Source organism: Aulonocara stuartgranti (assembly GCF_965226115.1).
Source record: "Aulonocara stuartgranti genome assembly, chromosome: 6".
Classification (NCBI taxonomy): Eukaryota; Metazoa; Chordata; class Actinopteri; order Cichliformes; family Cichlidae; genus Aulonocara; species Aulonocara stuartgranti.
Window position 1 is genome coordinate 42,896,131 of NC_138944.1, and position 27,903 is coordinate 42,924,033.

A 27,903-nucleotide genomic window follows, 5' to 3' on the forward strand; every position below is an offset into this window, starting at 1 on the left:
CGCTGCCATGCGCACGGTCGGCCCCCAGAACTGTTTGCCCGTCACCGCCGTTGCCGTCCGCACGGCCGGCCTCCAAACATGCCCCGCTACCGCTGCCTTTCGCACGGTCGGCCTCCCGAAATAAACTGTGCTGGCCTTCTGACCTATCGGTCCCCAGGCCGACCTCCTGACCTACGTTTTGGACTCTGCTCCCCTGTGTGGTTTTTGGACATTTTTTTTTTGGTTTTCTGGGGGGGCTCTTCTTTTGTTCTGTTCTGGGCCCTCCGTCCTGTGCCTCCCGCCGCCCGCCCTGGCTTGGTGGTCTGTTTGTCTTTTGGGGCTGTCGGGGGCCAGCCCTTGAGGGGGGGGTACTGTCATGGTCCTGGGTCGGTGACCCAGCTCTTTAAGTTTATTATTAGCATTTTCCAATTTATTATCATGATTATTATTATTGTTTGAGTTCTACGTGTTATATTCGGTCTGCGTCTGTATCTGTCTGTCTATGGTGTCACCCCGTCTGTTTGTGAATCTATCTGTTTAGTTCAATGTCTTGTCTGGTTCCATGTGTCTGAGTTTCCTGTTTTATTGTGAAGGTCTGTGTCGTATGTGAGTGTGCTCAGTTTAAGTTTCCCCTGTCTCGTCAGCTGTGATTTCTCCCAGGTGTGTTCCCCTCCTGTCTCTTATCCCTTGATTACTGCCATCTGTGTATTTAAGCCCTGTGTTTCTCTGTGTCAGTGTCACGTCGTACCCTCAGATTATGCCTGTGTGTTTCTGTTCTCCATATTCTGTGTTCACTTCAGGTTTTGTTTTCGTACCAGCAATAAAGCTGAGGTTTTGAGTTTCACGTTTGTGTCTGAGTCCTGCGTTTGGATCCTCCTCTCCGCCTGCCCGCACACAGAGCCCTGACAATGGGGACCTGATATGTTTAATATGCTGCTGAGAATATAGCCCAGAAGAAGCGTATAGTAGAGCTTTTATTTTGGAAAGAGCCATTTCTCTGTAATAAACTCTCTTTTCCAAAGATGAGTGATTTCTCAATCAGATTTATTTTTTTTATTACTTTGTTGTTTCAGCAACATTAAATTTAAAAACTGTACTTTCGAGTTAAAATATATATTTATAATTTTAATAAATGACAAATTAAAAAGGCATGAACATTTTTTGTATCGAAAAAAATCGAACCGTGACACCAAAGTATCGAACCGAACCGTGAATTTTGTATATTGTTGCACCCCTAATATATTTGTATGTGTGTGTCCCAAATAAAGGAATTTCATGTACATTAATGGTTGTCTTTACCCATGGGACATGATAAATTTCTGTATCATTTTTGTAATTGCAACTATATTCACATGAACAAAATCCCAACTAATCATGTAACTCATATATGTACTGTGAATGTCTACTCCAGTGTTTCTTTACATTTCTTTAGGATTTTTTGGACCGATGGCTAGAGATCCAGAGCAAAACATGGAAAACTTGTGCTTATGTATTGAAGTGTTGAGTGAATGATGTGGGAAATGTCAGGCATGCTGTCGCTTGATGTTTGTGTTTTCATGTAGGAAGAAGGATCACATGCAGAGGTTCCCCTTGCCTTTGATCTGCAGAGAGTCAAAGGTCACTGGGAAAAAGGCTTTCAAGTAAACTGAGACAAAATTAGCTATGATGTAATCCTGATTAGGACACTCCAGCGCTATATATCAAATAGATAAAAACAAAAAACAGGACTTCGCTAACTCACAGGAAACCCTCGTAGAGCAGCTGTCTTCCTTTAATACTCTACCTGCCTGCAGTCAGCTGAGACTGAAGAAGTCACTTGGATGAGTGACAAAATGTTTCTCCCACAAAACGCTATGTCCAGATGAACAGAATCCACTTTTGGAGACTACCTCAGGTGAGTTTCTGGAATAGCCTACATCTGAGGTTATCAAACCATGTGAAAAACTACATGACACAATAAATACATATTTCAGTATATACAAATATACATATATACAAAATCCCTATGAACAGCACACATACTTTAATCAGTTACATATATAACAACACACCATGACAAAACTCTACTAACCCTGTCACAGAGGCTCTTAAAGAGGTGACTGAGCTACTGCAGCCATCTATCACAACCAGCTGGGAATAAAGGGAGGAGGCAAACTGGGCATTTGACTGGTCAGTTAACTGGAGTTTTCCACTTCACCTCAGTTCATCTGTAATTAGCTCAGAAAAAGTGAATGCACTTCATATTATTATTTATAATTTTTTGCATGGGTTGAACTTGCACAATGAACAACAATAAACTACACATTTAAAATAACAGGTGACTGGTGAGGAAATTATACTGTGAGATAGAGCAGGAATTTATATATATACAACAGTGATAAAAAACAAACAAACCCCAAAGACAATTAAAATGAATTTAGTTAAAAACAGTGAAAGTAAGACTGACGTTGTGTATCAGAGAAGTGCAAATTGCTTTAATAAATAATCTGTACACTATAGATGTAAGATAAACGGCTGCATGAAGCTATAATAAACAATATGTTTGGCATCTTTTGCCTGACAGGCGTGTAAACCTGTCCCAGAATGAAATTATTGTACAGCTTTATAGAGAGAGGTTTTCTAAAGTGTTCTTTATGGCAGCGAGGCTGAATCACTCTGCTGCCTCAGAGGTGTGGAGTGGGTGTGATGGGCTGTCTGTGATGGAGAGGGTAGGTTCAGTGACCTCCTGGCCCAAATTCTGACCAATGATTCTTCCGGCCTCGCAGAGTAGTTTGTTCATCCTGCTGGCATTTCTGGCACTGACGCTGCCCCCCAGCAGACAGCAGCAAACTAGATGGTACTCACTACCACAGAAGAAGATCTCCATCATCAAAGGATATGAGCTTCATTAGAAAGTACAGTCATTCTTGATCTGTTTAAAAAATGTTCTCTCAAGTTTTGGCAATGAGAGTAGGAATAATCAGGGATAGCTCAGTAGGTAGAGTGGTGGCCCCATGATCGGAAGGTCGGGGGTTCGACTCCACTGAACGGCTACCCTGAGGTACCCCTGAGCAAGGTACCGTCCCTACACACTGCTCCCCGGGTGCTGCATTGGTGGCTGCCCACTGCTTCACTGGGTGAATGGGTTAAATGCAGAGGAACTATTTCCCTATGGGGACTAACAAACACATACACATTATCATTCCTACATGCCTGAGTCTACTGTCTACCATGTATAGTCCAGTTTGGAGATCCTTCCCAGATGCCTTAACCCCCCCCCCCCCCCCCCCCCCTCCCATCTTGGGTCAATTGTTCTCAGTAAATCACATGACAGGGTGGGGCAAGGTCTCACAGTGGGTTCACCTGAAGCCTTGGCTGATTGTGACCCACACCCGTTTTCACACCTTGGCTCGTGTGATTAGGCAGAGGATCAATAGGGGGTCCATGACCCTCTTTGAGACACTCCCGATAGGGCTTAAAAATCAGGGACTCTTAAAACTAAAGAAGCTTCTTGGATAAGAGGTGAAACAGCTTCAACAAACTTAAAGACGTCCAGAGACTTTTCTTTCCAAGCTCCTCAAACAATGCCTGAGTCTAAATTGTCTCCAAAAAGTCCTTTTTGCTTGTCACTGAATTACAGGTTTGGCATTGGGGTAGTTGCTGATGATAACTTAAGAGGGATGGTCGTTTTGCATTACATTTTTTATCGGAACCCATTAACAGCAAAGCCTTCTTAAACCCTAAACCTTAATCTGACCTCCACCTACCCATTACAAATGTAACTACATGTTGTGTTGACACAGTCCTCTCATCCATTTCTGGCCACTCAGCAGTTTTTTAATTGACTGGAAGGAAACAGAGAGGTAAACTCCACCAACAGTTAGTGTTTTGGCAGAAAACTGCAGTGCAACAAAGAAACACCACACACAAGTAGAAATGCTGCCAATGGTGTCGGCCACTTGTGTAGGCTCTATGGATTCGACACTGAAGTTAAAGTCTCAAATGAGATCTCGGTGTTAATGAGCACATTCATTTCTTTGTATAGGTTTCCCATCATTCAGATCATGGCAGACTTAAGCACTTGAGTTGAAGGCAACTGGACTTCTTTTTTAGGTTCTTAGGGATGTTTCCCCTACTCCTCTAAAGTGTTTGATGAAGTAGCCTTTTGGATGAGAGGTTACACCTCATGTAACCTTACTGCATTTCAGATCTCCAATTGTCTACCTCTCCCACTGAAGATTTGACTAAATGCAGCTCATGTTGACTGTTGTCCAGAATGCAAAGAGTTCTGTGCTCCTAAATATTTGCCTACAGCGGCCAGTCATACACTGGCAAAACAGGATACATTGTTCTGCTTTTTCCCTCTTACTTCCTTTACCTCATTGCCTCCATCATCTGACTGAGCAAATGAGGCACATCATGATGTCTTGAAGCCTGACTGAAGAAATGATGACTGTAGGGTCTCTACCTTACTATGTAGAGGCAACTATAGTTGTGATTTGCCACTAGATAAATAAACTGAATTGCGTGAGCATTGCCCAACAATTCTTGCTTTTGGGACCAAGGTCACCTCTCTAATTGTTTCTCTCTTTCATAATTGAATGTACAGAACTTCTAGGCTCACCCAAGTAGGGGCTGACTCTGGTGGCTTATCTCTGCTACGTCTCTGCTTTTTGCAGATGATATGGTTCCTTTGGCCTCCTCGGGCTGTGATCTTCAGCTCACACTGGGATAGTTTGCAGTCAAATAGAGCTAAAATGGAAAAAAATAAGCTGTTGAATGACTGGTCAATTGTTTATGTTCCTATGTTGTATCAGTCTGTGTTTCTACCCTGAACTATGGCCATGAGCTGTGGATGGTGTCCAGGACATGCTGGCTGATTTGTGGTGTCCACCCAGTAGATCTGGAGATGATGACCAGGAAGAATGAGATCTGGGTGTCTCTGTAGAAAATAGATGGATAAATGGACATCTATATGATGGCTCACGGGTGTTTTTAGCACCAGTTTTCTACACTGTACTTATTTCTAATCAATTATGCTGATTATTCTGTGCCTTTGGGCTTTACCTGCATTTAATAAACTTGAAAATACATGCTAATTTTAATGCAACTGGGTATATTATCACTTTAAATTTAATGGCTTTCTATTACTATCATTTTTAAATACTTTCCATTTCTATAATATTTTACTTCAAAAAGTAGGTTTTGGTTGAATTACTGCCAGTTGTGTTATTGCTTTCTATTGCTATAACTATTCATACCAGTGAGAGGAAAATGATCATTTCAGCTCAGCAGAAGTCTGAATAGAAGGGAGGGAGGTCTACAGTTTGCCTGGTAACAGCAGCTTAATTCTGGGATTGGCTTCTGCAGTGTTGATGTCAGATGTGCCTGGCAACGAGACTGGAATGCAACAGAAGGATTTAACACCCACTCAGCGTCACACCGATCTCCTAAACAGAACTGCTTTAACACTTGTTGCCTTGACACTGCAGAGTTGATTATTTAAATCCGACGATTATTTTTTCACTGTCTGCATCTTTGGTATTTAGAAAAACACTTGGAGCCCTGCAGACAAAGATAAGAATTGAATGAAAAGAGGTCCCACTCTGCTTCAAACTCCATGCATCCCTTTTCAAACCAAGTATAATATGTCGTGAAGCAGGTCGGTGCCGGTGTCATAAAAACTGCATTTGGAACCAGACACAGCCTTGTTTGTCATGTTATTGTCTTTTTACATGTGTAGTGTCATTATAATAAATTTAAATTACACACACAGTGACTGTATTTAACTGGTTGTTGCGATTTTAATGTTGTTGTTTATATTTTTCAGGTTATAAGATAAGATAAGATAACCTTTATTAGTCCCACACGTGGAAAATTTGTTTTATACTGTTGTATCTCTAATGTTTTGCTATTTTACCACCAATAGAGAAAGAGTTAAATTTGCATATTAGTACAACAGAACAAAGTAAACATGGCACCTCCGTGTTGGCTTCATCTTTCAGCTCTGGACGTTCCTGCTTTGTAAAAACACTCTGTAAGGTCTGAGGGGTGTCTTACAAAGGAAGTTCAACACAGCCGGGCTTTCTTTGTGTTAACTGGTTTAACAAAATCTCTCAGGTCACATGGCTCAAGGAACACCTTTCAGAAAAATATCCTTTGAATGCTGCTCACTCCATCGAAGACATTATCAGATGATGATAAATTGAAATCTTTAAAGAACATTAAAAATTAACAGTAAAAAGAATCAGTGTTGCAATGAAGATAAGAAATTGGTCTGTTTTCCTTCTCTCAACCGGTCGCAGCAGATGGCCCCGCCCCTCCCTGAGCCTGGTATATATATATATATATATATATATATATATATATATATATATATACATTCTGTATGTATTATTGTAGGGTCTACCTTACATTATAAAGTGCCTTAAAGCAACTGTTGTTGTGAATTGTATAAATAAAATTGAATTGAACTGAAATTAATGCTGGAGAAAATCTTTATTCTAGTGCTGTGAAACTTTAAATTGGATCATTTAAATATGAAAGCTTACAGTCCCACAGGCTGGCAATGTGGAAATGACTTCAGTTTGACACAGATCAAAGTGAAATGATTTTTCTTAATTGAACAGGTGTTTTTGGTGTGTTTTAGGAGCCGCAATTCCTGCCGAGTGAAAGAGACCCAGCAGCAGATTAGATTATAATCAAGTATACACACTTTCTGCATGTAATGTGACTATGTGTGTTGCTTTTCAACATGCTGTAAATAACGGGGTTTTTTTATATGATGTTAAAATGCAAAGTGAGCCTGGAGTCAAATTCCTTGTTTGTGTGCACAAACTAAAAAATAAAGATAATTCTGGCTCTACGATCGCTGCCGTGTTTTATTACACTCCCAATAAAACACAGAGCGGTCCCTCTTCGCGGGTATACAATATCTTCAAACGTAAACGCTCCGGACAAAGGGTCCCGCATGCGCGTCGTCGAAGAATCCAGTAAATAGAACCCAGGAGCACGAGCAGTGTCTGTGCTGACGTCACGGCCGTACGTTGAGAGCTGGAGCGGAGTTGTAAGCGCGAGCTCAGACGGAGGCGCGCCGAGGGAACAGCTACAGCTATGGTGCTCTGTTCTTCTTCGTGAGGACGAAATCAGCCAATTTTATTCTCGTTGACGTCTTTTTCTCCGTCTTCTCCGCGACGTAAACAAGCCGTCGGACATTTTGAAATCGCTTCGGGGATACAATATGTCTTCCACGGTGGTCGCTGCCTCCAGAAGGCAGTCCTGCTATTTATGCGATCTGCCCCGCATGCCGTGGGCGATGATCTGGGATTTTACCGAACCCGTCTGCCGTGGTTGTGTGAACTACGAAGGTGCCGACCGGATTGAATTCGTTATCGAGACTGCCAGGCAGCTAAAGAGAGCACACGGCTTTCAGGAGGGCCGCTCTCCCGGCCCGGGGAAGCCCCAGCACGCCGGGAAAGAGATCAATCACTCGGTTGGGGACCTGGGCTCTCGTCCCCCTCAACCTCTGGATCGTTATCCGCTGTCAGACAGGCCGCCGCGGCTGGGCCCGGAGTACCAGGCGGGCAGGCAGGCGAACGGCCTCCCGATGCCCAACGGATTTCCCAAACCCGACGAGCCCCCTGAGCTAAACCGCCAAAGCCCCAACCCCCGCAGGACTAGCACGGTTCCTCCTAACTTGGTGCCTTTGGTAAACGGCGCGATACCTGCCATACATCCACTCAGCGGCCGCCCGACACAGATCTGTCTGCCCGGCGCTCTGATCGCGCCTGTCCCCGGGGAGCACGGCAAGCGCCCAGAGGAGCTGAAAGACAAGCACCGGGCGGACAGCATGTCGGACATGTCGGACAGCCACAAGGACTGGATAAACAAAGGCAAAACTGTCAGGGACCTGATGCTGCACACGTTCGACGGCAGGGTAAAGAAGGACCACACCGCCATGCAGCGGGTCATGGCGTACGAAATGAGTGGCACTTCCTCAAAAACAGGTAGGCTGTTTGTTTTGTGTCTGCACTAGAATGTGGTGAGCTGGCACGCGCCATGAAAACGGGAACTAAACAGCAGGGAACTAATGTGTCAGCACTTCACACACGGTGTGTCGTGGATTTACGCCATCATGACGGGTCCGCCCAGCCACGCTGCTGGCATGCACCCGTTCACCTCTTGTGTGAGACAGCAGTACGGGAGCAGGTGTGTGTGTGTGTGTGGTTGTTGGGGGAAGGGTGTTTAGAAATTTCCTGCCTCGTAGTCTGCACAGGCCGGGATGTTAGTGTGGCTGTTAACCCTGCTGCTTTTCCTTTGCACAGACAGAGGGAAGCACCCTCGGCCTGGGAAGAGGAAGGCCTCCCCTGAGCCAGACTGTGAGAGCAGTGTCCCCAAGATGAACGGCAGTGAGGGCCAGCCATGGCTCCCCTCACCCTCTGAAGTCCTGAAGATGCCCCCAGCTGCCCTGCCAGGCTTCTCTGCAGCGCCTCCATCAACCATCTCCCCCCACTCCCGCACCACACCACCTGAGGCTGCCACAGCGCAGAATGGCCAGTCTCCCATGACTGCACTCATCCTCGCCACCGATAACGCAGGCAGCACGGGCTCACCTAAGGACGGCAGCCAGGTACATTCCACCGTGGCGGGGGCACGACGGAACAGCGGGAGCCCCCTGTCACCCTCACAGAGGAGGTTGGCCCAGAGAGAGGGGCCTGTGAGTGCCAACCCCTCTGCTCCGCATGGTCCCGGCAGTATGGAGCCACCGCCACAGAGCATTCCGGATTCCTCTGTGCCGCCGGGCAGCGTGCCGCTGTGCTGCACTCTGTGCCATGAGCGGCTAGAGGACACTCATTTTGTCCAGTGCCCTTCAGTGCCCTCTCACAAGTTCTGTTTCCCCTGCTCCCGGGAGAGCATCAAGCAGCAGGGGGCCACCGGCGAGGTGTACTGTCCCAGTGGTGAAAGGTGCCCGCTGGTTGGCTCCAATGTACCCTGGGCCTTCATGCAGGGGGAAATAACCACCATATTGGCCGGAGATATAAAGGTAAAAAAGGAGCGGGACCCTTAAAAAGTTCTCCGACTGCTTCTCGTGAACTTGTTTCCCTCTTGTAACCCAAGTATGGCAACAACAGCAGGACATAAAGTAACAGACACAGCTCACCCAGCAAGCCTCAGAGGAGCTGGCAGACATGTACATAGTGAACACAGGGGAGTGTATACTTCATAAATGTGGCTGTAAAATTTGACTTCTTTCTTTAATACATTGTGTTTCTTACTGTGTTTCCAGTAAGACTTTTCCTTTTTCCCACCACAGCTGTTTCTTCTCAGTCTGTCGTTGTACTTTAGGTCTGCAGACAGTCCCTGTCGAGCATAGAATGTGACTAATTTGAGCACTTGGCAAAATCCTTTAATAAATGAAACAAAAAATGCTTCTAGCTGTACATGTATGCACTTGCCAAATACAGTTTCAGAACTTGTAATAATACCCCCAGTGTCTCTGTGGTTTGCTTATTTTCCATTATCCTGGAGTTGGTCGGAGAGTCATGGCCTGATTGTGAATCAGTCATGATGCAATCCCTCCCAGCAGGAACAAATTGGCTTCCAGGGAACAGTGGGTGGAAGGGAAAAGTCAGGGAGCGAGGGAGATGGAGGAGGGGGGATGAAGGCCGCAGTAGAAGTGCGTTGCATAAATGCTGTGTACTGTAAATCGCACGTGGGTGAGCCGAGGCTGCTCAGCGCTGAGGCCTCGTGCCCCATGAGTGCGGGGGGAGATAAGGAGGGCCTAAAAATAGTCACCGTGGCTTCAAAGTGACGCCCGCTCCGGCGTTTGTTGATGTCAAAACAACTGCCTCACATGTCCTGTTTGGGCACTTTGTCTGGATCTAGAGGTTTTCTCTTTGCTTCTCCTCCATGCACCCAAATCAGCCTGACATCTCGTCAGATGCTGGCAGCAGATCAGAGCTGTTGCTGACTGAACACACCCTGATTCCAATGAAAGCACATGGGAGACGTGAGGTCATGAGCGGCGGAGGCCCACTGGGACTGTTAGCGCAGGAACTGAGCGATCAACCCTTTGCTTTCCTCCTCCTTTCCGTTCTCTCTCCTCACGTTACACCCTCTGTCACGCTGTCAGGATGACGGAAATACCTCAGGGCTCTCTTTTCTGTTTCAGACAGGCTTCGTTCTCCACAACAAAGCGGCTTCATCAGACAAAATGGCTGCTGTCAGAGCGGATTTGGACGAACCTTAAATCCCCCCACGCTCTCGCCCCCGTGTCAGCGACGTTTATTTGTCTTATTTGCTTTGCTTTCACTTAAACGTGTATATCGAAGCGTCATCTGTGGATACTCTCTCGCTGTCACGTTTGACTGCTTTGACTTCAGGAAGAAAATAAGGAGGGGGCCCTGCTTCAGAGTAGGGGGGTGGGAGTAAATGCCTTGCTCAGGGGTCACGTGCTCCTTAGTGGAATTCCTGAGTCACTGTCCTCCCTCCCTCCTCTTCTAATGTCTCCTCCCCCCTACTGCAGTAACTTTTCAAGGCTGCTGAGCGCACAGACAGATGAATGGGGGCCTGTATGTGTTTATGCCAGGACACCGTGCAGGGAGGAAAACGTTAACCCTTCCCCAGCTTTCTCCCTCCACAGACAGCGTGTTTAGTTTTATCCTGCAGCACATTTAAAAGGAATGCAGTTTCCTTCCTGGTAGAGCTGTATCTGTGCTGGAGGGTAGACTGTTCTTTCAAACTTTCCTGATTGTCAAACTTTCATTTTTAAATCAAGATTTTCAGAAAATTTTATACCACAAACATCTATAACTTGTTTTTGAATGTCTTAAATGGGCTTAAAGAGGTTTTATAATAATTGCGTGCTGACCTGAACTGCGATTAAATCAGTCCAGGTCAGCAGACTAGTAGGTCAGTGGTGGGTTTGGTTATGCAATGGCTCTTTTTCTTTAATGAAATTCCTCTTACTTTGTAATCAGCAGTAGACAGGCTTTTACACTCCTGTCAGTCTGTCACTGGGACTCGCAGACAGCGTCTTAGGTCTAACAGAGTTCATATGAGTCACAGTTATTTGATACTTAGTGGTAATAAGGAACATCACGCTTCTGCATCACTCCCGCGTGTAGTGGGGAAACCTGAAGTAACATTTAATGCCTTGCATTAATATCATGGCCAAAGTAACCTCAGGATTCACTGATGTGCTTCTCATTGCACCTTTAACATTTTACAAGTTTGTCATCAAAGTATAGTTCAATAAATGCAAGTACTTAAAAAAGAGGTCAAGTAAAGACTGATAATTTCAAATTGTGTTCCAGTACAGTAGTACAGGTTTCATCCTGTCAGCGGGGAGAACATTGCTTTTTTAAAATCAGAAACACTTGGAGATGTGCAGCGACAGTTACCCAAAACCCAGTTTTTGTTCTGTCAGACGGACAAGTTCACAGACTGATAACAAAGCAACACTGATGTCAGTTTGTAATGATTTGTTTTCTTAAATTTAATATATTATTCATGTTAAGATTGGTGTCAGGTCTGCCACTTCACTCTGTGATTTGGCTGCTGAATATGGAAGCTGCTGTTTGACTTCAGTAGTGAATGAAACCCAACAACCCCCCCAAAATAGAGACTTGTTAAAGTTTTTTGCAGATAATGACGCTTCCCTTTTCACAGTCCTGAAACCAAACAGTAGCCTTTGAGTTAAAACTACTCGGACTTCCTCCAAGTTCTGGAGAGTCTGGATTATTCTTCAGTGCTTCGTGCAACACTTTCACTTGAATGCATTTTTGGTGTTTCTTTAGTAACAATTGTTCCTATTTTTGTTGGCCTGTAAGGTTGTGATAACATGCCAGTTAAGACCATAATGAAATGTTTACAATTAACTTTCAGCTTTGTGAAACTGAGTCGTATCTGTAAATGCTTAAAAATAAACTTCAACCTGACCACACCAGGTGAGGTTCAGCTCAGACCTCAGGCCTGTGCTACGAAGAAACAAATCTAGAGTAAGTGATTATTAACTCATTGTGAGGTCATACCGTGCAAAGGTTTATTATACTTTAAGTTGCAAAAAGTTGATTACTGTGAACTTGAAAAAGTTCTAACGGAACAATCCTGAATCGGAGCAGTCTTTGGTTTGTCCTCCATCTTCAAAATAACACCAAACCTTTCAAGGTACTTTTAAGGATTTTAAACTTGCCACAGCTCTTCTGTAAACTCAGGCAGTATCAGTGCCTCCTGTCTCTTCATGATGCTGGACTATTATCTCTATGGGGATCTTCCTCTTCTTGTGACTGAAGTTCATCTTTTCCAGGCTCTGCCTGTTTACGCTCATTGTTTTATGTACAAATTAATTTGGGAACATCTACAGTATCTGAAAGTTTAGTCACAGTGCTGAAATATTTAAAGGAAACTTCCACACAGTGCTACTTGTTAGCTCCTTGTGTTATTGTCAGTTATGCCAGCCTTATGTTGCAGAAAAAATCTACTTGCAGAGTGGGAGCCCTGCCTCGATACAAAGGCCCTTCAGCCTACGGATCCTTTTGATGTCTTTCAGCCAATCAGATGACCATATCAAAATAGATCCAAAACTCCGCCCTCTCTCTCAGGATGGTTCATTTTTGGCACGAGGTCGGCCTCAGATTCCAGTCGAACCAGCCGCGTTTTTTTTCATCTGTCACAGAAACTCAACACCCCAAGGGCCCGAAGAGCCAACGGCCCCAGATTAATGGGTTTGCTCAAATTACGTGGCGCACACAGGAGAAAAACTCTGGGTTTCTCTCTCCTCCTGTCTCCCTCTCTACACTCTGTTTGTTCAGCTGTTCCTCACCCAAAGCTCAACCCCCTCCAGCACCAAACCGCCTCCTCTTTCCTGACTCTGAAGTCCAGGATAAGGCTGTTGTCTTGATTTTACATCTGCAGAACAGCAAACACACCGAGAGCAGGAACAACAAACCTCAGCTCTTCACACCTCCGTGAACACTGCCAGTGACAGTAGCTTGGATAAAAAACACTGTGCCATGCAGCTATTTTTAATAGGTAGGAAACTCTACCTGCAGGGCAAATAAAGAGACTTATGATGCTTGGAAACTAGGTCATAATCGAGTGAAAAAGACAGCTCTGTGATCTTATATATAAAACATATGAAAGCTGTTTTTAACTTTGAAGCTTTGTGGTCTGTCCAAGCTGGAGTCAAACTGTGAAGTATAGTATACAAAATAACATGGCAGTGAGCTTTTACTGGATTCACATTAACATTACAAATGACTTAAGAAAGTCATTTACACAACAATGATTCATTTTATGTTATTTAGAGGCAATCATTATGATTTAAACTGGTCAATAGTAGTTGGTGGTGGTGGACTGCTGTTTACATCCACTTATTATTGGTCGTAAAGGTCAGGAACATTTTTTTTAATGGTTTTCTTAAACTGTTGTTTTCCAGGGTGAAATGATTGTACAGCATTCATGTTTAATGACTTCAAAAAACATGAGTCATGGTGAAAAGCTTTTAGCATAATTTTTGCTGGATATTTGACCACTCCTCTCGACGGAGTTGTTAGAGTTCATTTAAAGTGGTTGGTTTCTTGGTTCGAGCCGGCTCAGCCCTACTTTCAACAGGGTTGAGGTCAAGATTTTGGGAATTCCATTCCAGAAGCTTAATGTTAGCCTGCTTTATCCTTTCCAAAACCATCTTTAATGTGTATTTGGTATCATTGTCCCGTTGGAACTTCTCATTGTATCCCAAGTCTCAAACTGCACATTTAAGGTGAAGCTGAAGAATTCGAAGGTAACCTTCCAGTATTCCATCTACTTTGTGCAGCATACCAGTGCCACTGGCAGCAGTACATACCCCAAGCATGATGCTGCCACCACCATCCTTGACAGTTTATAAAGTGTTCTTGGGTTTCAAAGCTTCAACTTTACTCCTCCAAACTTATCTCTTGTCATTGTGGCCAAACAGTTCCATCTTTGTCCGTAAGGTAGTTAGCTTGTCTATGTGGGCAACGGCAAATATTAGTGTAGTTTGAAGGAGCGGAGCTTCGTTCCTGGTCCCTACGCCCTCGGTCCTGACTTCACTGTGAACAGTGCTGCTGGTGTTCCGGCAGGCTTGAGGCTTGATAGTTTCTGAACAACCTAACCAATTTCTTCTCATTTGAGGGTAGCCATGTGGGTCTTGATCCACTGACTCTTATGTTAAAATGACCAATTTTACTTTAAAAAAGCATGTACACACTGCTACAAAAGGCTTCTTGGGGCTCCACAGATAGCTTACCCCTTCATAGCAACTGAATGTTATTTCATAACGTATCTACTGGGATACAGTTGAAGCTTATAGAGAGGGGGGTATCTGCTTCAAGCGACAGTGTTTCTGTCTACTAGGCCTCACCACTTGTTGGATTTTTCACTGTAGTGGATCTCTTAATTGTATTTTTTGCTGCTGGTGAACTTTTTGAAGCGTTTTTAAAGTAATTATCTTGCAAGAAGTTTGTGCTTCAGTTTTGGTGAATATAATTCCAGTATGATATTATTCCGTTACCCACCAATTAACCAATACGTCTGTCTGTGAGACAGTTTGCCTCAGCCCAAGGCCCAGAGAGGAAAGCAGCATTTCTAAATGTCATGTGTATAATAGCTTGCATTTGTATTCACTCACACAGGTGAAATAATAAAATGAACAAAAGTAGTTTTGTAGTAATTCTGTGGAGCAGCAACTGAAAATAATTTTTAAAAACTTTAATTTTAAACGTCCAGTTCTCTGAGAACTCGGTCCTTGCTAGTTGCCTAATTTTGTCAACTAGCAGCTAAATATTAGCAGTAAGTGTTGACATCAACCCCATGCTGATGTGCTGTGCTGGCTTTAGGGTGAGCTTGGGTTAACCATGTGCTCCAGGGTCATTGTGTCCAAATGAGTTGTTTGTACATCCAGGGCTGGGGCCTCTCTTCATTTAGACTGTGTCCAGATCCTAATGCTGTTCAAAAGGTCAATCAGTCCCCGCGTGAAAAATGACCCGAGCTTAGACCAACATGCTGCTGTCACACAATTCGTTGGTCAGGCCCCCACCGCGTCAGCACTTTCCTGTGTACCCTGGGGCATTACAGACCACCCCCACATCCTTACCTCGTGGCACACACATACATTGTGTTCTGTCAAAATAAAGGCCTGAATTCTTCTGTTTCTTTCTTCTGCTGTGCTGCGTTTTTCCAGCCCAGGCTGCCATTTCAGGTAAACCTTTTCTTCATCTTTGGTATTAGTGGAAAAACATGCATGAAAACAAACATTTAGATTAAGAAAATAAGAATACATATAAATACTAAAGGTAAAACAGAAATGCTAATGTAAGACGTAAGAAACTAATGACACAAATAAAAGTTAGAATAAAGGTCAGAAGAAATGTGACGTCAATTTGTAGAATCAGCAAAAACATCTGAAGACATTTGTGTCAGAAAAGACAGTTTTGTTGTAGTTTTTCCACAAGTCAAACTTTTGTCTTTGTTTTTCTTTTTTTTTTTAGTTGGTGTTTGGTGATTTTTACTTGTTTGCTTTTCCTAAATTTTACCAAGTAATAATTAGCAATGCACTAAACCACTGCAGCTCAATCACCATGCAAAAGCAAACATACTTCACAACCTCTTCCCCATCATTCCAGAGAAAGGTTGGTCACCAAACTTCTAAACAACACAGTGTTTAGAAGTTTGACTTCGTTTTTCTTGGTTATTAATGTGTTTTGCAAGTTTTTCCAAGTCCATGCACTGATATCCACTAGAGAAGATCACAGCCTTTCAGAAATGGTTTCTGGTCGTATTTCTTGCATACAAACATTTCTTGTTACTAGCTTGTCAACATTAGCCTGTAGCTAAAGTTGTCCACCCACACAAAAAATGAACACAGTTGTGATTAGTTGCCTGAAAAGGATCAACAATGAAGACAACATCATCTTTCTGAGAAGATAGATGTGAATCAATAGTAAAGCTCAACATTAAAACTTATAGACCTCTCTGGTGAAACGTTTTCTACCCTCACTAAATTTGACATAGATTTACTAATTCATATTTGTATACAGTTTAGTCCACATAGATTGCAGGGTAATACAGGTTACGGATAATGAAGTAATAACACCAAGTGCATCAGCTGGGTTATAAAATGTGCCACGTGTTAGTTTGTAGCCAAGTGAAAGTATATAGCTAAAAAAAAACTAAAGAAGACCGAGAATAGAGCTTTGAAGTACTCCAGTGCTTACAGCAGACTTTCACTTCCCAAGAAATACATGTAAGTAGAATCAGTTCTGTATGTTTTTCAATAGTTGAATGATTATTACTGCTGCATGATATTTGCATACAAGTAACTACATGCACATGGGATCAGCTGTCTAGTTAAAAATTTCACTTTGCTAGAACTTTATCTTTAGATAATCAAGTGTGTTAGAAACCAACAATAGATTTAAACTCCCAAAGTTTAACATAGCATCTGTAAAACCTGTCAAAATCATAAAAGGGGTGGAATGTGTGTGCTCAGGTTTTTTCAGGTGGAGTTTTTTCTGTGGAAACACAAATGGAAAGTGACCAGTCTCACTCAGCATCCAAAGTGCTTTTACAGCTCATTCACTCAGGCAACTGTCAGTGTAAATAGTTGGCACTATATGAAGAGAATTGAGTTGTTTACATGGCACTGCAAGAGCTTTGTCCATCTTACTAACACACCCACAGCTAGTTTAAGAATCATCAATTAACTTAACAATTAGCAGTTTTCTAAAATACTTTGTTTTTGCTGACAGTCATCGTTTGGATCGATGTAACTCTAAATAAATAAGCTTGTTAGTGCCACAACAGTTACTTTTCTTTGGTTTCACTTCATTTGAATCTTGCAGCCCCAAAATCCCCAAAAGTTTCTACTACACAGCAGAAAAAGAAGATAGCGAGAGAGATGAAGATGTGAAAGGTGTGTGATGTTTCCTGAGGTTGCAGATAGACACTGCCATCTAATTTTAGAGAGTGCAGCTGCTGTTTGATCCACCAAAGGATCCTGTGCCTTTAATCAGCAAACACCCAGCAGTGAGCACCAAGAAAGGAACACAGTGTTATGTTGACTCTGTATCTGGAAAAGAGGTTTACAGAGCAAAGCCCAAATATAGCAGCTAGTTCTCAGAGCCGCAACCCTGTTGCCTGGATATCCCTGCTGGAAAGTAAACAGAGGGGATGTTGGATTTGCCACGTCAATGAACTGGCAGGAAGTAAAGGCCACACTGAGGGGGGAGGGGGAGGCAATCTCTTTTATTAATGCTGAAACTTTATAACCTGGGAACAGCAGGCTGGACTGTTTCCTGGCTGGAGAGGGAGTTTTACAGTAGAGCTGTGTTTAGAGGCAGTACGTACCTTATCTGGCACTTTTATTACAAAGCACAGGGAGCCAACCAAATGTGATATTGATGACATCACCCTGCAGAGATACAGAAAAGTCTCTGCAGGTTGAAAACACACACAAATTAAAGGACAAAGGAGAGCTGTGTCATTCAGAGGAGACTTGTGAGTTTCTGTAAGTAGAATGGGAGGCAGAGCCAGCTCCCAGTTTGGATACGGGTTAAAACTTTCCTTTTCAAATAAGGCTTGAAGACTTCCCATGATGAACTCTGTATCTGTTTATACACTGCTAATGCAGCTCATTAAATTATGTCTTCTCTGTCCCACAGTTGTCTTTTGTCCATCTCCCTGTGCTCCCGCTTTATTCTTCTCTCCTCTCCCAAACTGGTCGCAGCAGATGGCCCCGCCCCTCCCTGAACCTGGTTCTGCCGGAGGTTTCTTCCTGTTAAAAGGGAGTTTTTCCTTCCCACTGTCGCCAGGTGACAGATTTTGATTTTCGAGGTTTCCTCTAACATTATTAAGATAAGATAAGATAAGATAAGATAACCTTTATTAGTCCCACACGTGGGAAATTTGTTTTGTCACAGCAGGAAGTGGACAGTGCAAAAGTTATGAGGCAAAAATTAGAATACAATAAGAATAAATACAGTACACAGCTGTACAGAATATTACTGTTACCTTTCAGTACTAAGCACCTTAACCCTCCTGTTATGTTGCGGGTCAGATTGACCCAGAACAGAAGAGATGTCACATGTCATCTGCATCACTACAGAAAATGAAAAAAATCAAAATTATAAAAGAAAATTGTAAAATAATCAATGCCAGTGTTTCTGACACTTTTGGATGAGTAAATTTGCCCCGGGTCAAATTAACCCAGGAGCATAATTGGTGTTCCTGGAAACCAACATAACAGGAGGGTTAAGGCAACTTGTATGATATATAAATAAAATCTAAAGAAATATTACTCACTCACCGCTGGTGCTGTGCTGTACCTGCTGTTTCAACACCTCTGCCACCTTATTATCCACCATTTAATGTTAATTTATTGAAGTATTTAAGTTCCCAATTTTATTTACAACATATTTTTGGAGAGTGACAAGCTCACTGTTAATTATCCCTTGGGGATAAATAAAGTCTTTCTGCCTCGATACAAACCTCATTAATTATAGTTAAACATTTCAAAGACATTACAAAGACATAATAATTAATAAAGTCTGGTTAACTATATCATCCTGGGTTAGGTCATCCATGTTGCTAATCATGTTTAAACATTAATTTTGATCATAAGCTTTCACAAAGAGAAAATCACACTTTCCCTGATCCAAGGAGCATCCCATTTTTCTTTTGTCAAATTTACCCTTCCTTGTTTTTTAATCTGCTTTTGGGCTAATGTCTCGGAGATGTGCTTTTTAAAGGGGAACACTCCCATCCTTCCAGCTCTCTGTTTAGCCTTAGCTTTGAGCATTAACTTTTAAGTACACTGTGGTTTGTGCTGTGCAGGGCGGAGCTGGGCTCTTGGCTGTGTTTGGAAGGCCTGGATCTTCTTCCTCAGATCTGCTTTGTAATTAAATATCCCCCACAGCAGCACAGGGCCACTTAAAGAAGGGGAAGAGCCGCTTCCCTGCCAGCCTTCCTCTGTTAAATGTGTAACAGCTGCTCAGCACTTTCATCCTTGCTTGCTTAATATTTAGTTTGTTTTTAAAATCAGAGCCGACCTTTGATCCTCCACCCTCGCCTCCAGGCAGTTCTATATTTGATCTGCTAACGTCAGCATGCTTCCTCTTATCTACACTTTCACAAGTAACGCTAAAATCTGTTTATGTCATTTGTGTATTGAGGAGTCACGGGGTTTTCCTGAGGCTTCTTTTAGACTGCTCTCCACACGGCTGAATGAATAAGATGTTTTGTATTGTAACCTGATTTAGATCCTATGTGCAAAATAAAATTATGAAGATGACTTTCAAAGGAGACTAAGAAAAAGATATTTTGAAATTTAAGCAAAATATGTTAATTCCATAGCAAACTTATGCCATGCCCTACTTTAAAGCAGGAAAAATCCCTGCGAGACAAACTGGAATAATTAGGGCACTAAAAGTGTGGAGGATCCATTGTATCCGTGTAATAATAATTACTCGAATTAATCACGCTAAACATGCTCAAAAAGTCTTGAAACGTTGCACACACATGTGTAAATGTATGTGTTTCATTGGTTTTGGACATGGATGTTTTAAAACGGCTCTAGAGCGCCACCCTATGCATTGATTTTGATGGATTTTATAATTAATCAGTGTAAACTACAGTTTTCGCAAATGACCGTGAACCTGGTGGCAAGGCAAATTTCAATGTTTTGCCATGAAGAATGAAAGTACTCTTGTTTAATGTGCCCAAACTTCACAGATTGATGAAAGCCCAGCCCTGAACAGACCTTGATGACATGCCAGTGCTAAACTTGAGTTATCACTATCGGGTACGTACAGGAGCAGCCGCATCCAGCTGCATCCAGGAGGCTTCATGGTGCTTCCCTAACTGGGCCAGCGGCCATTTTCTGTATCTAATCCCTTTTTTTGCCTGTGTTTTCTTTTCTGGTCCTGGTGGCTATGGACACTTTGCCCCACTCACTGGGAGCCACATGAATGTTGGGGCAGTAGTGCTGGAGGCGTGGGTGCCTAGGTCAGCTGTTCAGTGTCACCGGCTCATCCTATTGGCTATGGTGGACTCCATCCAACCCTGGTTCAGCTGGGGGCTTTTTTTGGAAGTTAAATGAGTGGGAATCAGATGTGTGCCAGGGGATATTCACAAATATCCCATTGTTCCAGTGGAAGACAGCTGGGAGGTCTGGGCAGCTGCTGTACTCTTAGGCATCCCTTTCTTCAGCTCTGATAGTTGGCTTTCTTCAAAGATGTAGTCCACCTGTGTGTACCTCCCTCCACTCTTATACATCATCCTGTGTATAAAACTTACATCTGTTCGTACGATGGTCTTTCGTTCTACACGGTGCATTTCAAGGTCCTGCACCCATCCGTCGGTAAACTGTTCCTGCGCTTGTTGCAGTGACCTGAAGTTACTAAACTTCACGAGTGTATGCACTCACTCCAAGAACCGTATGATTATAAATCTGAGCGTGGTGAAAGTTGGGCAGCACGCTGACGTCTTTTGTCCACTCTGTGTGCTCGTAAGGGTCTGACCCTTTCACTCCTTTGATTTTTTTCCTCGTATCTTTTCTTTGTCTTTTCGTCGAGTCTGTCTTTGTACGGACCGGCATTGTTCTCCTTTTGTTTTGTACATTCCTTTTTTGTGCGGCAAAGAAAAAACAAGAAGGTATTGGAACCGGAGAATGAACGTTTTGCGGTGCTGCAAATGCTTGTATTTGATGCGGTACTTGGATCGTTTTGCCACGAGTTCCCGGCATGCAATGCGCGAAAATCAGGTGATTGCTAAACAAGGGGGCGGGTGCATCCGGCCTCCTCGGCTGTAATTGGTCCAGCCCAGAGTTGATCATGACCAATTGGCCAATCCAACACCTTTCATTATATATACCCTTCCTAAAAAATTTTTTAAAAAAATCCACCGGCCCATAAAAACAAAAAATCGCCAGCGGCCCACCGGGCAAATGCCCGGTATGCCCGATGGCCAGTCCAGCTATGATGGGTGGTGACCATGGTGGCCATTTAGAAGTCGGCCATCTTGGATACAACTTTTGTTTTTTCAATAGGAAGAGGGCCATGTGACACATCAAACTTATTGGTAATGTCACAAGAAAAACAATGGTGTGCTTGGTTTCAATGTAACTTTATTCTTTCATGAGTTATTTACAAGTTTCTCTTTGTTCACAGCCATTGACATGTCGAAGAGGTTAACACGTGAGGAGCGGATCGAAATTGTGTTGATATGTGGTGAACGCAGTAACCGGGTCATTGCAGCAGATTTCAATGCAAGACACCCTACGAGACCACCCATCTCCCATGCTACAGCCAGCAAACTGCTTGCTAAGAAACTGGTTCAGTGTTGGATTTGCCAAAATGTGGACGCAAGAAAACTGTCACTAAATCAAATCAAATCAAATCACTTTTATTGTCACATCACATGTGCAGGTACATTGGTACAGCACATGTGAGTGAAATTCTTGTGTGCGAGCTTCACAAGCAACAGAGTTGTGCAAAATACAATAACATAAACAGGCAAAATACAAGAATGGCTACATCTGAAACTAATAAATATATGTACAATATATAATAGTATATGCATTTCTGGATGTGTATACTAAATATTTTTCTACGTGTGTGTGTGTGTGTGTGTACACATATTTTACAAATTAAATAGAGTAAACAATAAATAAAATATATAAAATAAATAAAATAAAATATACAGAGTGAGACATGTGCAAAACAGTGGCGTTACTGTACAGTATGGAGTGCATAATGTTAAAGTTCCAGTAGTGAAGCTGAGGTGTCTATGAAGTATCAGTGGCTGTCCTAGCTTCATTCAGCAAGAGCCCACAGCGTAGCACTCGCCGCATGTCACTGGAGAGTGGCATTAGTCGAACATCCCTTCGGCAGATATTAGCTACTCACAAATGTCACCCTTACAAACTCCAGCTACTGCAGCATCTCAACGAGGATGACCCACATCGGCACACAGAATTTGCAGAATGGGCATAGACTCACAAGTTAAATGGGCAGGGGATCTTGACTTGTTCGTTTGTCTTTTGTTTTTTTGGCAGGATTTTCTCCAACTTTGCTATGGAATTTATGTAAATCTAACCATGTGTGAAGACTAGAGAACTTTTGATTATCCACACACATCTGTGACAATTGGCACCTTACACAGTTTAAAGTTGCATTATAGAAATATAAAATATAATCAATCTGTCTCTATTAATGTGCCACATACCACAGGCCTTTAAGGTGCAGTAATTAAACCTTTACTTAAAAAGCCACCATTTGACCCAGCTGTCTTAACCAATTATCTCCAACCTTCCTTTCATATCAAACATCCTTGAAAGAGTAGTTGTCAAACAGCTAACAGATCATCTGCAGAGGTTTATTTGAAGAGTTTCAGTCAGGTTTCAGAGCTCAGCACAGCACAGAAACAGCTTTAGTGAAGGTTACAAATGATCTTCTTATGGCCTCTGACAGTGGACTCATCTCTGTGCTTGTCCTGCTAGACCTCAGTGCAGCGTTCGATACTGTCGACCATAATATCCTATTAGAGCGATTAGAACATGCTGTAGGTATTACAGGTACTGTGCTGCAGTGGTTTGTATCATATCTATCTAATAGACTCCAGTTTGTTCATGTAAATGGAGAGTCCTCTTCACACACTGAGGTTAATTATGGAGTTCCACAGGGTTCAGTGCTAGGACCAATTCTGTTTACATTATACATGCTTCCCTTAGGCAGCATCATTAGAAGACATAGCATACATTTACACTGCTATGCAGATGGCACCCAGCTCTATCTATCTATGAAGCCAGATAACACAATCTTCACTTCACTTTTTTTTTTTTTTGAAGAATTCTCACGGCACTCTTATGTCCCACATCGGTGTGGGTATAATCCCAACCCTGTGTGTGGTGCAGTGATTGGAAAACACTGATCTAGAGACAGCCACCAAAACAGTCTCTGCAGAAAGCTAATGATCTGCTGGACTCCAGGATGACATATCTTAGACCTCAGTTAGCACAGTACCTAGACTGATGATAGAATGATCAAGCGGTTATGTGGGCCACTCTCTGGATCAGGCTCGTTCTGCTGTGCTGTATGGATGACTTAATCTCATAGGTAAGGGACCCAACACTAAAGCATGAAAGAAGGATGGGTTCTTTTTCAATGGGAGCATCTGGGGTAGAGAACTGGCGAGAGAGGCCCTCCGGCTTGGTGTTGAAATTAAAGCAAGCAAAAAACAAGTACCATCAGACTGGACGTGCATTTTATAAACACTTATCAGTTTGAATTTAAGCCAAGTTTTTCTGATCTGTACAAACAACAAAAGGATGTTCTGCCCCCTCGAGCCAGTGCCTCCATACCACTAAAGCTACCTTGATTGGCAGCTGCTCCCAGTCCTCTATGTCCTAGTTCCATTCTGCAGGGGATAAACGGCAGAATGCTCCACTGTAATGGTCCCAAGGGAAGCTGAAGTCCTGCGAGGTGAAATTTCCTGAACCTGGTGGGTCCTGCAGCTTTGGTGTTTACTCGTGTGGTCATCTAAATAGATGACATTGGAAACAAGTCTGATCAAGGGTCTCATAAAATTCTTTGGTTGCTAACTCACTTGTGATATTGTCATTTAATTGATAGAGGAATGCGCCCTGAAGAGCTCTGTCTTCTCCACCACCAGAATCCAAAAATTGATGGAGAAGTCAGCCACACTTTGCTTTCCTTCCCTAGTACCTTTCACAAACACACACGCTCAGGGGGCTCCGATGGAGTGGATCATGGCAACTAGGTGAGTGGGGCCAGCAAAGCTGATTCAGTGGGTGGATCTAATTGTGCACCTGGAGCAGTTGGAGCCTGACAGACACCAGGAGTGGTGTGTGAAACTGTGGAAACAGACTGGATGTCAGGGTCTGCGGAGGCAGACCATGCGGAAACGTGTGTGGTGGACCCAGGTGCGAACACAGGCGAGGATGCAGGAGTGGATTTAAACAAAAGCGAGCCGTTTATTATGGCTGATGAAAAGGAACAAAACAGAGTGAAGGCAGCATAAGAGTAACCGTTCAAACGAAAACCTAAACTGGAAATAAACTAAGGAAAAGCTATGGCTTGGAATACGGAACACAGAGGTGGTAACACAGACGACGCGACACAGACTGTATGAAACACAGAGACTAAATACACATGAGGGATGATCAGGGGAAGTGGATGCACACGGGGAACACAGGTGACACTGATAATCATAACTGGGGACACTGGAAACTGAACTGAGGGGGACACAGGAAACTGAACTGAGGATGGCTGCGAGGGAGCTAACTGAGCTGTGAAGGGCTGCGAGGGAGCTAACTGAGCTGGCCTGGGAGGAGAAACACGAGCAGGAAAAGGAGTAGGCTCAGAAAAAAACAGTCCGAGAAATGGCAGACTCAGGGTCGACAAAAATAGCTCTATCAAAAATGAACCCGCCGTCCACTTCATGTTTTGTAGTTTTAGCATTGTCCGGTTTATGGCGGCGGGCGCGCCGCCTCCTTCGAGCAGAGGAAGCTGGCGCGATGGGCGCTGATGGCGCCAACACAGAGGGTGACGTAGTGGTGAGTTCCCCGTCGTCCGCCCCCATCCTTGCCAGAAATGAGACAGGCGAAAAATAGCCTAAGCGGATCGGAGACGGCGAGCGGCTGGTAGGCTGTGCAGCAGGTGAGAGGTCCTCCTCCGGGATGAGCCAGGGTTTCCACCGGAGCTCGTCCTCCCGATAAGCCCGTAACACCTGCTGCCGCTCTTCCTCGCCAAAGTCTATGGCTTCCGTTGTCTCCGTGCGCCACGCCGTGCGGCCAGACCGCGGTGAAGACGCGGAAGCCGGCAGGGTGCGGGCGGAAGGTGTGTCTGTGGCGAGCCTCACCATTCCAACTCTGACCGCTACTGGCTCATGAGACAGCGGGGAAACGGCGCAACGGCACGGCTCTGGTGAAGGTGCACGCCCACCGGGCCGCTGCTCCTGCGGACGGAGTTGGAGGGTGGAGACGAGAAAGTCGCTGACGAGGGGGTGCAGCGTCTCCCATAACCAGGGGAACACAGATACGCACACCCCTACTTGGCGGGCGAACTCCTCTCGTTCCTCCTCACTGGAACAGTGCAGCCACTTGTCGCATAGAGACTCCACTGTCCGGACGATCCCCCTCCTCTGTGTCGCTGGGTCCGACATGGTTGCGTCGTACTGTCAGGGTCTGCGGAGGCAGACCGTGCGGAAACGTGTGTGGTGGACCCAGGTGCGAACACAGGCGAGGATGCAGGAGTGGATTTAAACAAAAGCGAGCCGTTTATTATGGCTGATGAAAAGGAACAAAACAGAGTGAAGGCAGCATAAGAGTAACCGTTCAAACGAAAACCTAAACTGGAAATAAACTAAGGAAAAGCTATGGCTTGGAATACGGAACACAGAGGTGGTAACACAGACGACGCGACACAGACTGTATGAAACACAGAGACTAAATACACATGAGGGATGATCAGGGGAAGTGGATGCACACGGGGAACACAGGTGACACTGATAATCATAACAAGACACGGCAAGAGTGAACGTAACACTGATGGGAGATGGGCAAAGTAAAACAGGAAGTACACAGAGGTTCAAACAGGAGGGGAGAGAGCACGGGGAGAACGCAGACATAACGGGCTGGGGAAAACATAGAATAAAACACAAAGAGAGACGAGGGCTCATAAATACACAGAGGGGCACACAGGGGGTGAGAGTCACGAAGGGAAAACACATAAGGAACAACGTAACAGATCAACCCAGGAAGCATGGCCTAAATAAAGAACAAAATACAAAAATACATGAAAACTAAGAATACTGGGCCCACATGGCCCAGGACCATGACACTGGAATTGTCCAAAACACACCTGAAACGTTCTACTTGTTTCTACTAAGCAGTCCTGAAGTTCTTTGCCCAGTTTGAGACCACCCCTCCCTGCACCCCCTGCACCTATCACCGTCTGTAGTCATGGAGTGAAGAGCAGATAGTTTCTCAGTACATCAGAGAATGCCTGCCCTCCTCTCTCGACTCCCAAAGGTGGGACCAAGTCACTGTTTGCAAGTCTCAAGTCTTTGTCCTTGGGTCTGGATTGACACATCACAAGTCAAGTCTGAAACTTTGAATTTCAAGTCTTTTTTCTTTTAACAATGTTGCAGGTATATGTTAAATGTAAGTAACAGACCATGTGTTCTTTTTTATATCTGTATTTATCTCAACACATGATGAAACAGGTGTGACTGAACCCACAAAATATACACAAAGTCATTCTGAAATTGCACCTCTATATTGGTCAGCTCAGTTAAACTTAGCTGCAAGAATAGTCTTCCTTTAAACTATAATTTCACAGAATAAACATTCAATGAAAAATACAAAAGCAGAACCTGAATGCACAGGAATGTGCACTTTAAGTCATTTCAGTTAACTATTCTGCGTTGCATTTCCAAAAGACCAAACCATCCAAAAGTCTGTCAGTCATTTGTGCACGATGAGGCCATAAAATGATGCTGCCATAGCTGAAAACTCGCTCCACAGCAGCTCTACATGCAGGCACTGCCAAAACTCTGGTGGCCACATGAAACAGTGAAGGAAGAACAAGAGGGTGCTCTATCCATCAGCAGTATCCAGGTAGTGACTTAGCTGCAGCACTGGACTAGTCCCTGCATCCTTCTTCGGCCTCTTACAGGAAGCAGCAGAGTCCTCCGTCTTCACAGTCCTCTGATGTTCCTCACCAGGAGTCACAGGTTTGCAGGATCTGCAGCATCTTGCAGGATCAGATCTGACAAAACAAATCAACAACAGCAAAAGAGCCCTTATTAGAATTTTAGACAAAAAAAATACAGAAAAAAATACACACTAAATTTAGTCTCTACCTTTAACTTTTTGTGCCACCTCTATCTTTATGTCCCGACAGCCCAACACATGGTGTTCCACCCGTAACAGAGAAACTGAAGGATCCAAAGCAGCTGCTTTGAGCTACACTGGATCTGAGGGGGCAGTGATCTTCTGCTCTAGCCATTCGCACACGATAAAGATTCCAAGAAATCTTTTGTTCACAGACGCTTGGAGACTCCTGACCAGACCCTTCAGGAAACAGACTTGAGGCTTCAGTTTCTCCAGGTGGTGATTGAGGGACAGCATGGATGGAACAACATCACTGATCGTGACTATTTTCTCACTTTGTGTCAAATCTGTTTCTTCTCCGAAAGGCTTCTAGATGTCCACCATCTCGTTCAACGGGTTCCACTCTGTTAAAGGAGATGAAGGAGTTTTCAAACGAAAACGCATCGTTTTCTCTCCGTTTCATCTCCCGTCCACACTGAGACGGCGTTTTCGCTTATGGAAAACGTATCATTTTCAGCAAAAGATTAGTGTGGACGTAGCCTATTTTGTCAAGTCATAAAATGAATGAGTCCAAGTCATGTGACTCGAGTCCACACCTCTGTCAACCCCTATCAGTTTGCATTACCCTTCACACCCGCTCCCGGATCTAAGCTTTCTCCACCAACCAGCCCCAACCTGTCAGGCCTCCACCTCTCCCCTCAACTGTCACTCAGCACCAGATCTCTGCAGGGCCACATTCTCAGCTACCCTACTGGACGCCTGTAGCTCTATAACTGTACAACAACACGCCCAACTAGTGTCATCGTGTAGTATGCCAATGAAACTGCTGTGGATGAGATAGAGCTCCAACAATTCTATTCTATTCTCTAACTGTAAGTTTAACACATGGAGTCACTTCCAGATCTCTTATTTACTTACTTTGGAAACAGGCCCATCCTGGTCATGAAAACATTTGTTAGTCACTTGCACAGTCACTTTGTGTGTGTGTAATAATGGTACTTCCTAACGAGTTGATGCAGTATTTTTGTTAAAAAGTGATATAAAGCTGATAGTCTGCACTTCAACCACATCTT

The 27,903-nt window shown here is 43.9% G+C and overlaps 1 protein-coding gene and 1 long non-coding RNA gene across 2 annotated transcripts in view; both read left to right on the forward strand.

Moving 5' to 3' along the window:
* The window catches only part of LOC309708679, a 255,636-nt gene that overhangs the window by 19,338 nt on the left and 208,395 nt on the right, over positions 1-27,903 (forward strand). The gene's annotated exons all lie outside the window — the stretch shown is intronic.
* Positions 6,939-9,442, forward strand: irf2bp2b (interferon regulatory factor 2 binding protein 2b). The gene is made up of 2 exons (XM_082536911.1): positions 6,939-7,964; positions 8,283-9,442. The coding sequence occupies exons 1-2, from the start codon at positions 7,199-7,201 to the stop codon at positions 9,023-9,025; spliced, it is 1,509 nt and encodes a 502-aa protein (XP_082393037.1). The 5' UTR covers positions 6,939-7,198; the 3' UTR covers positions 9,026-9,442.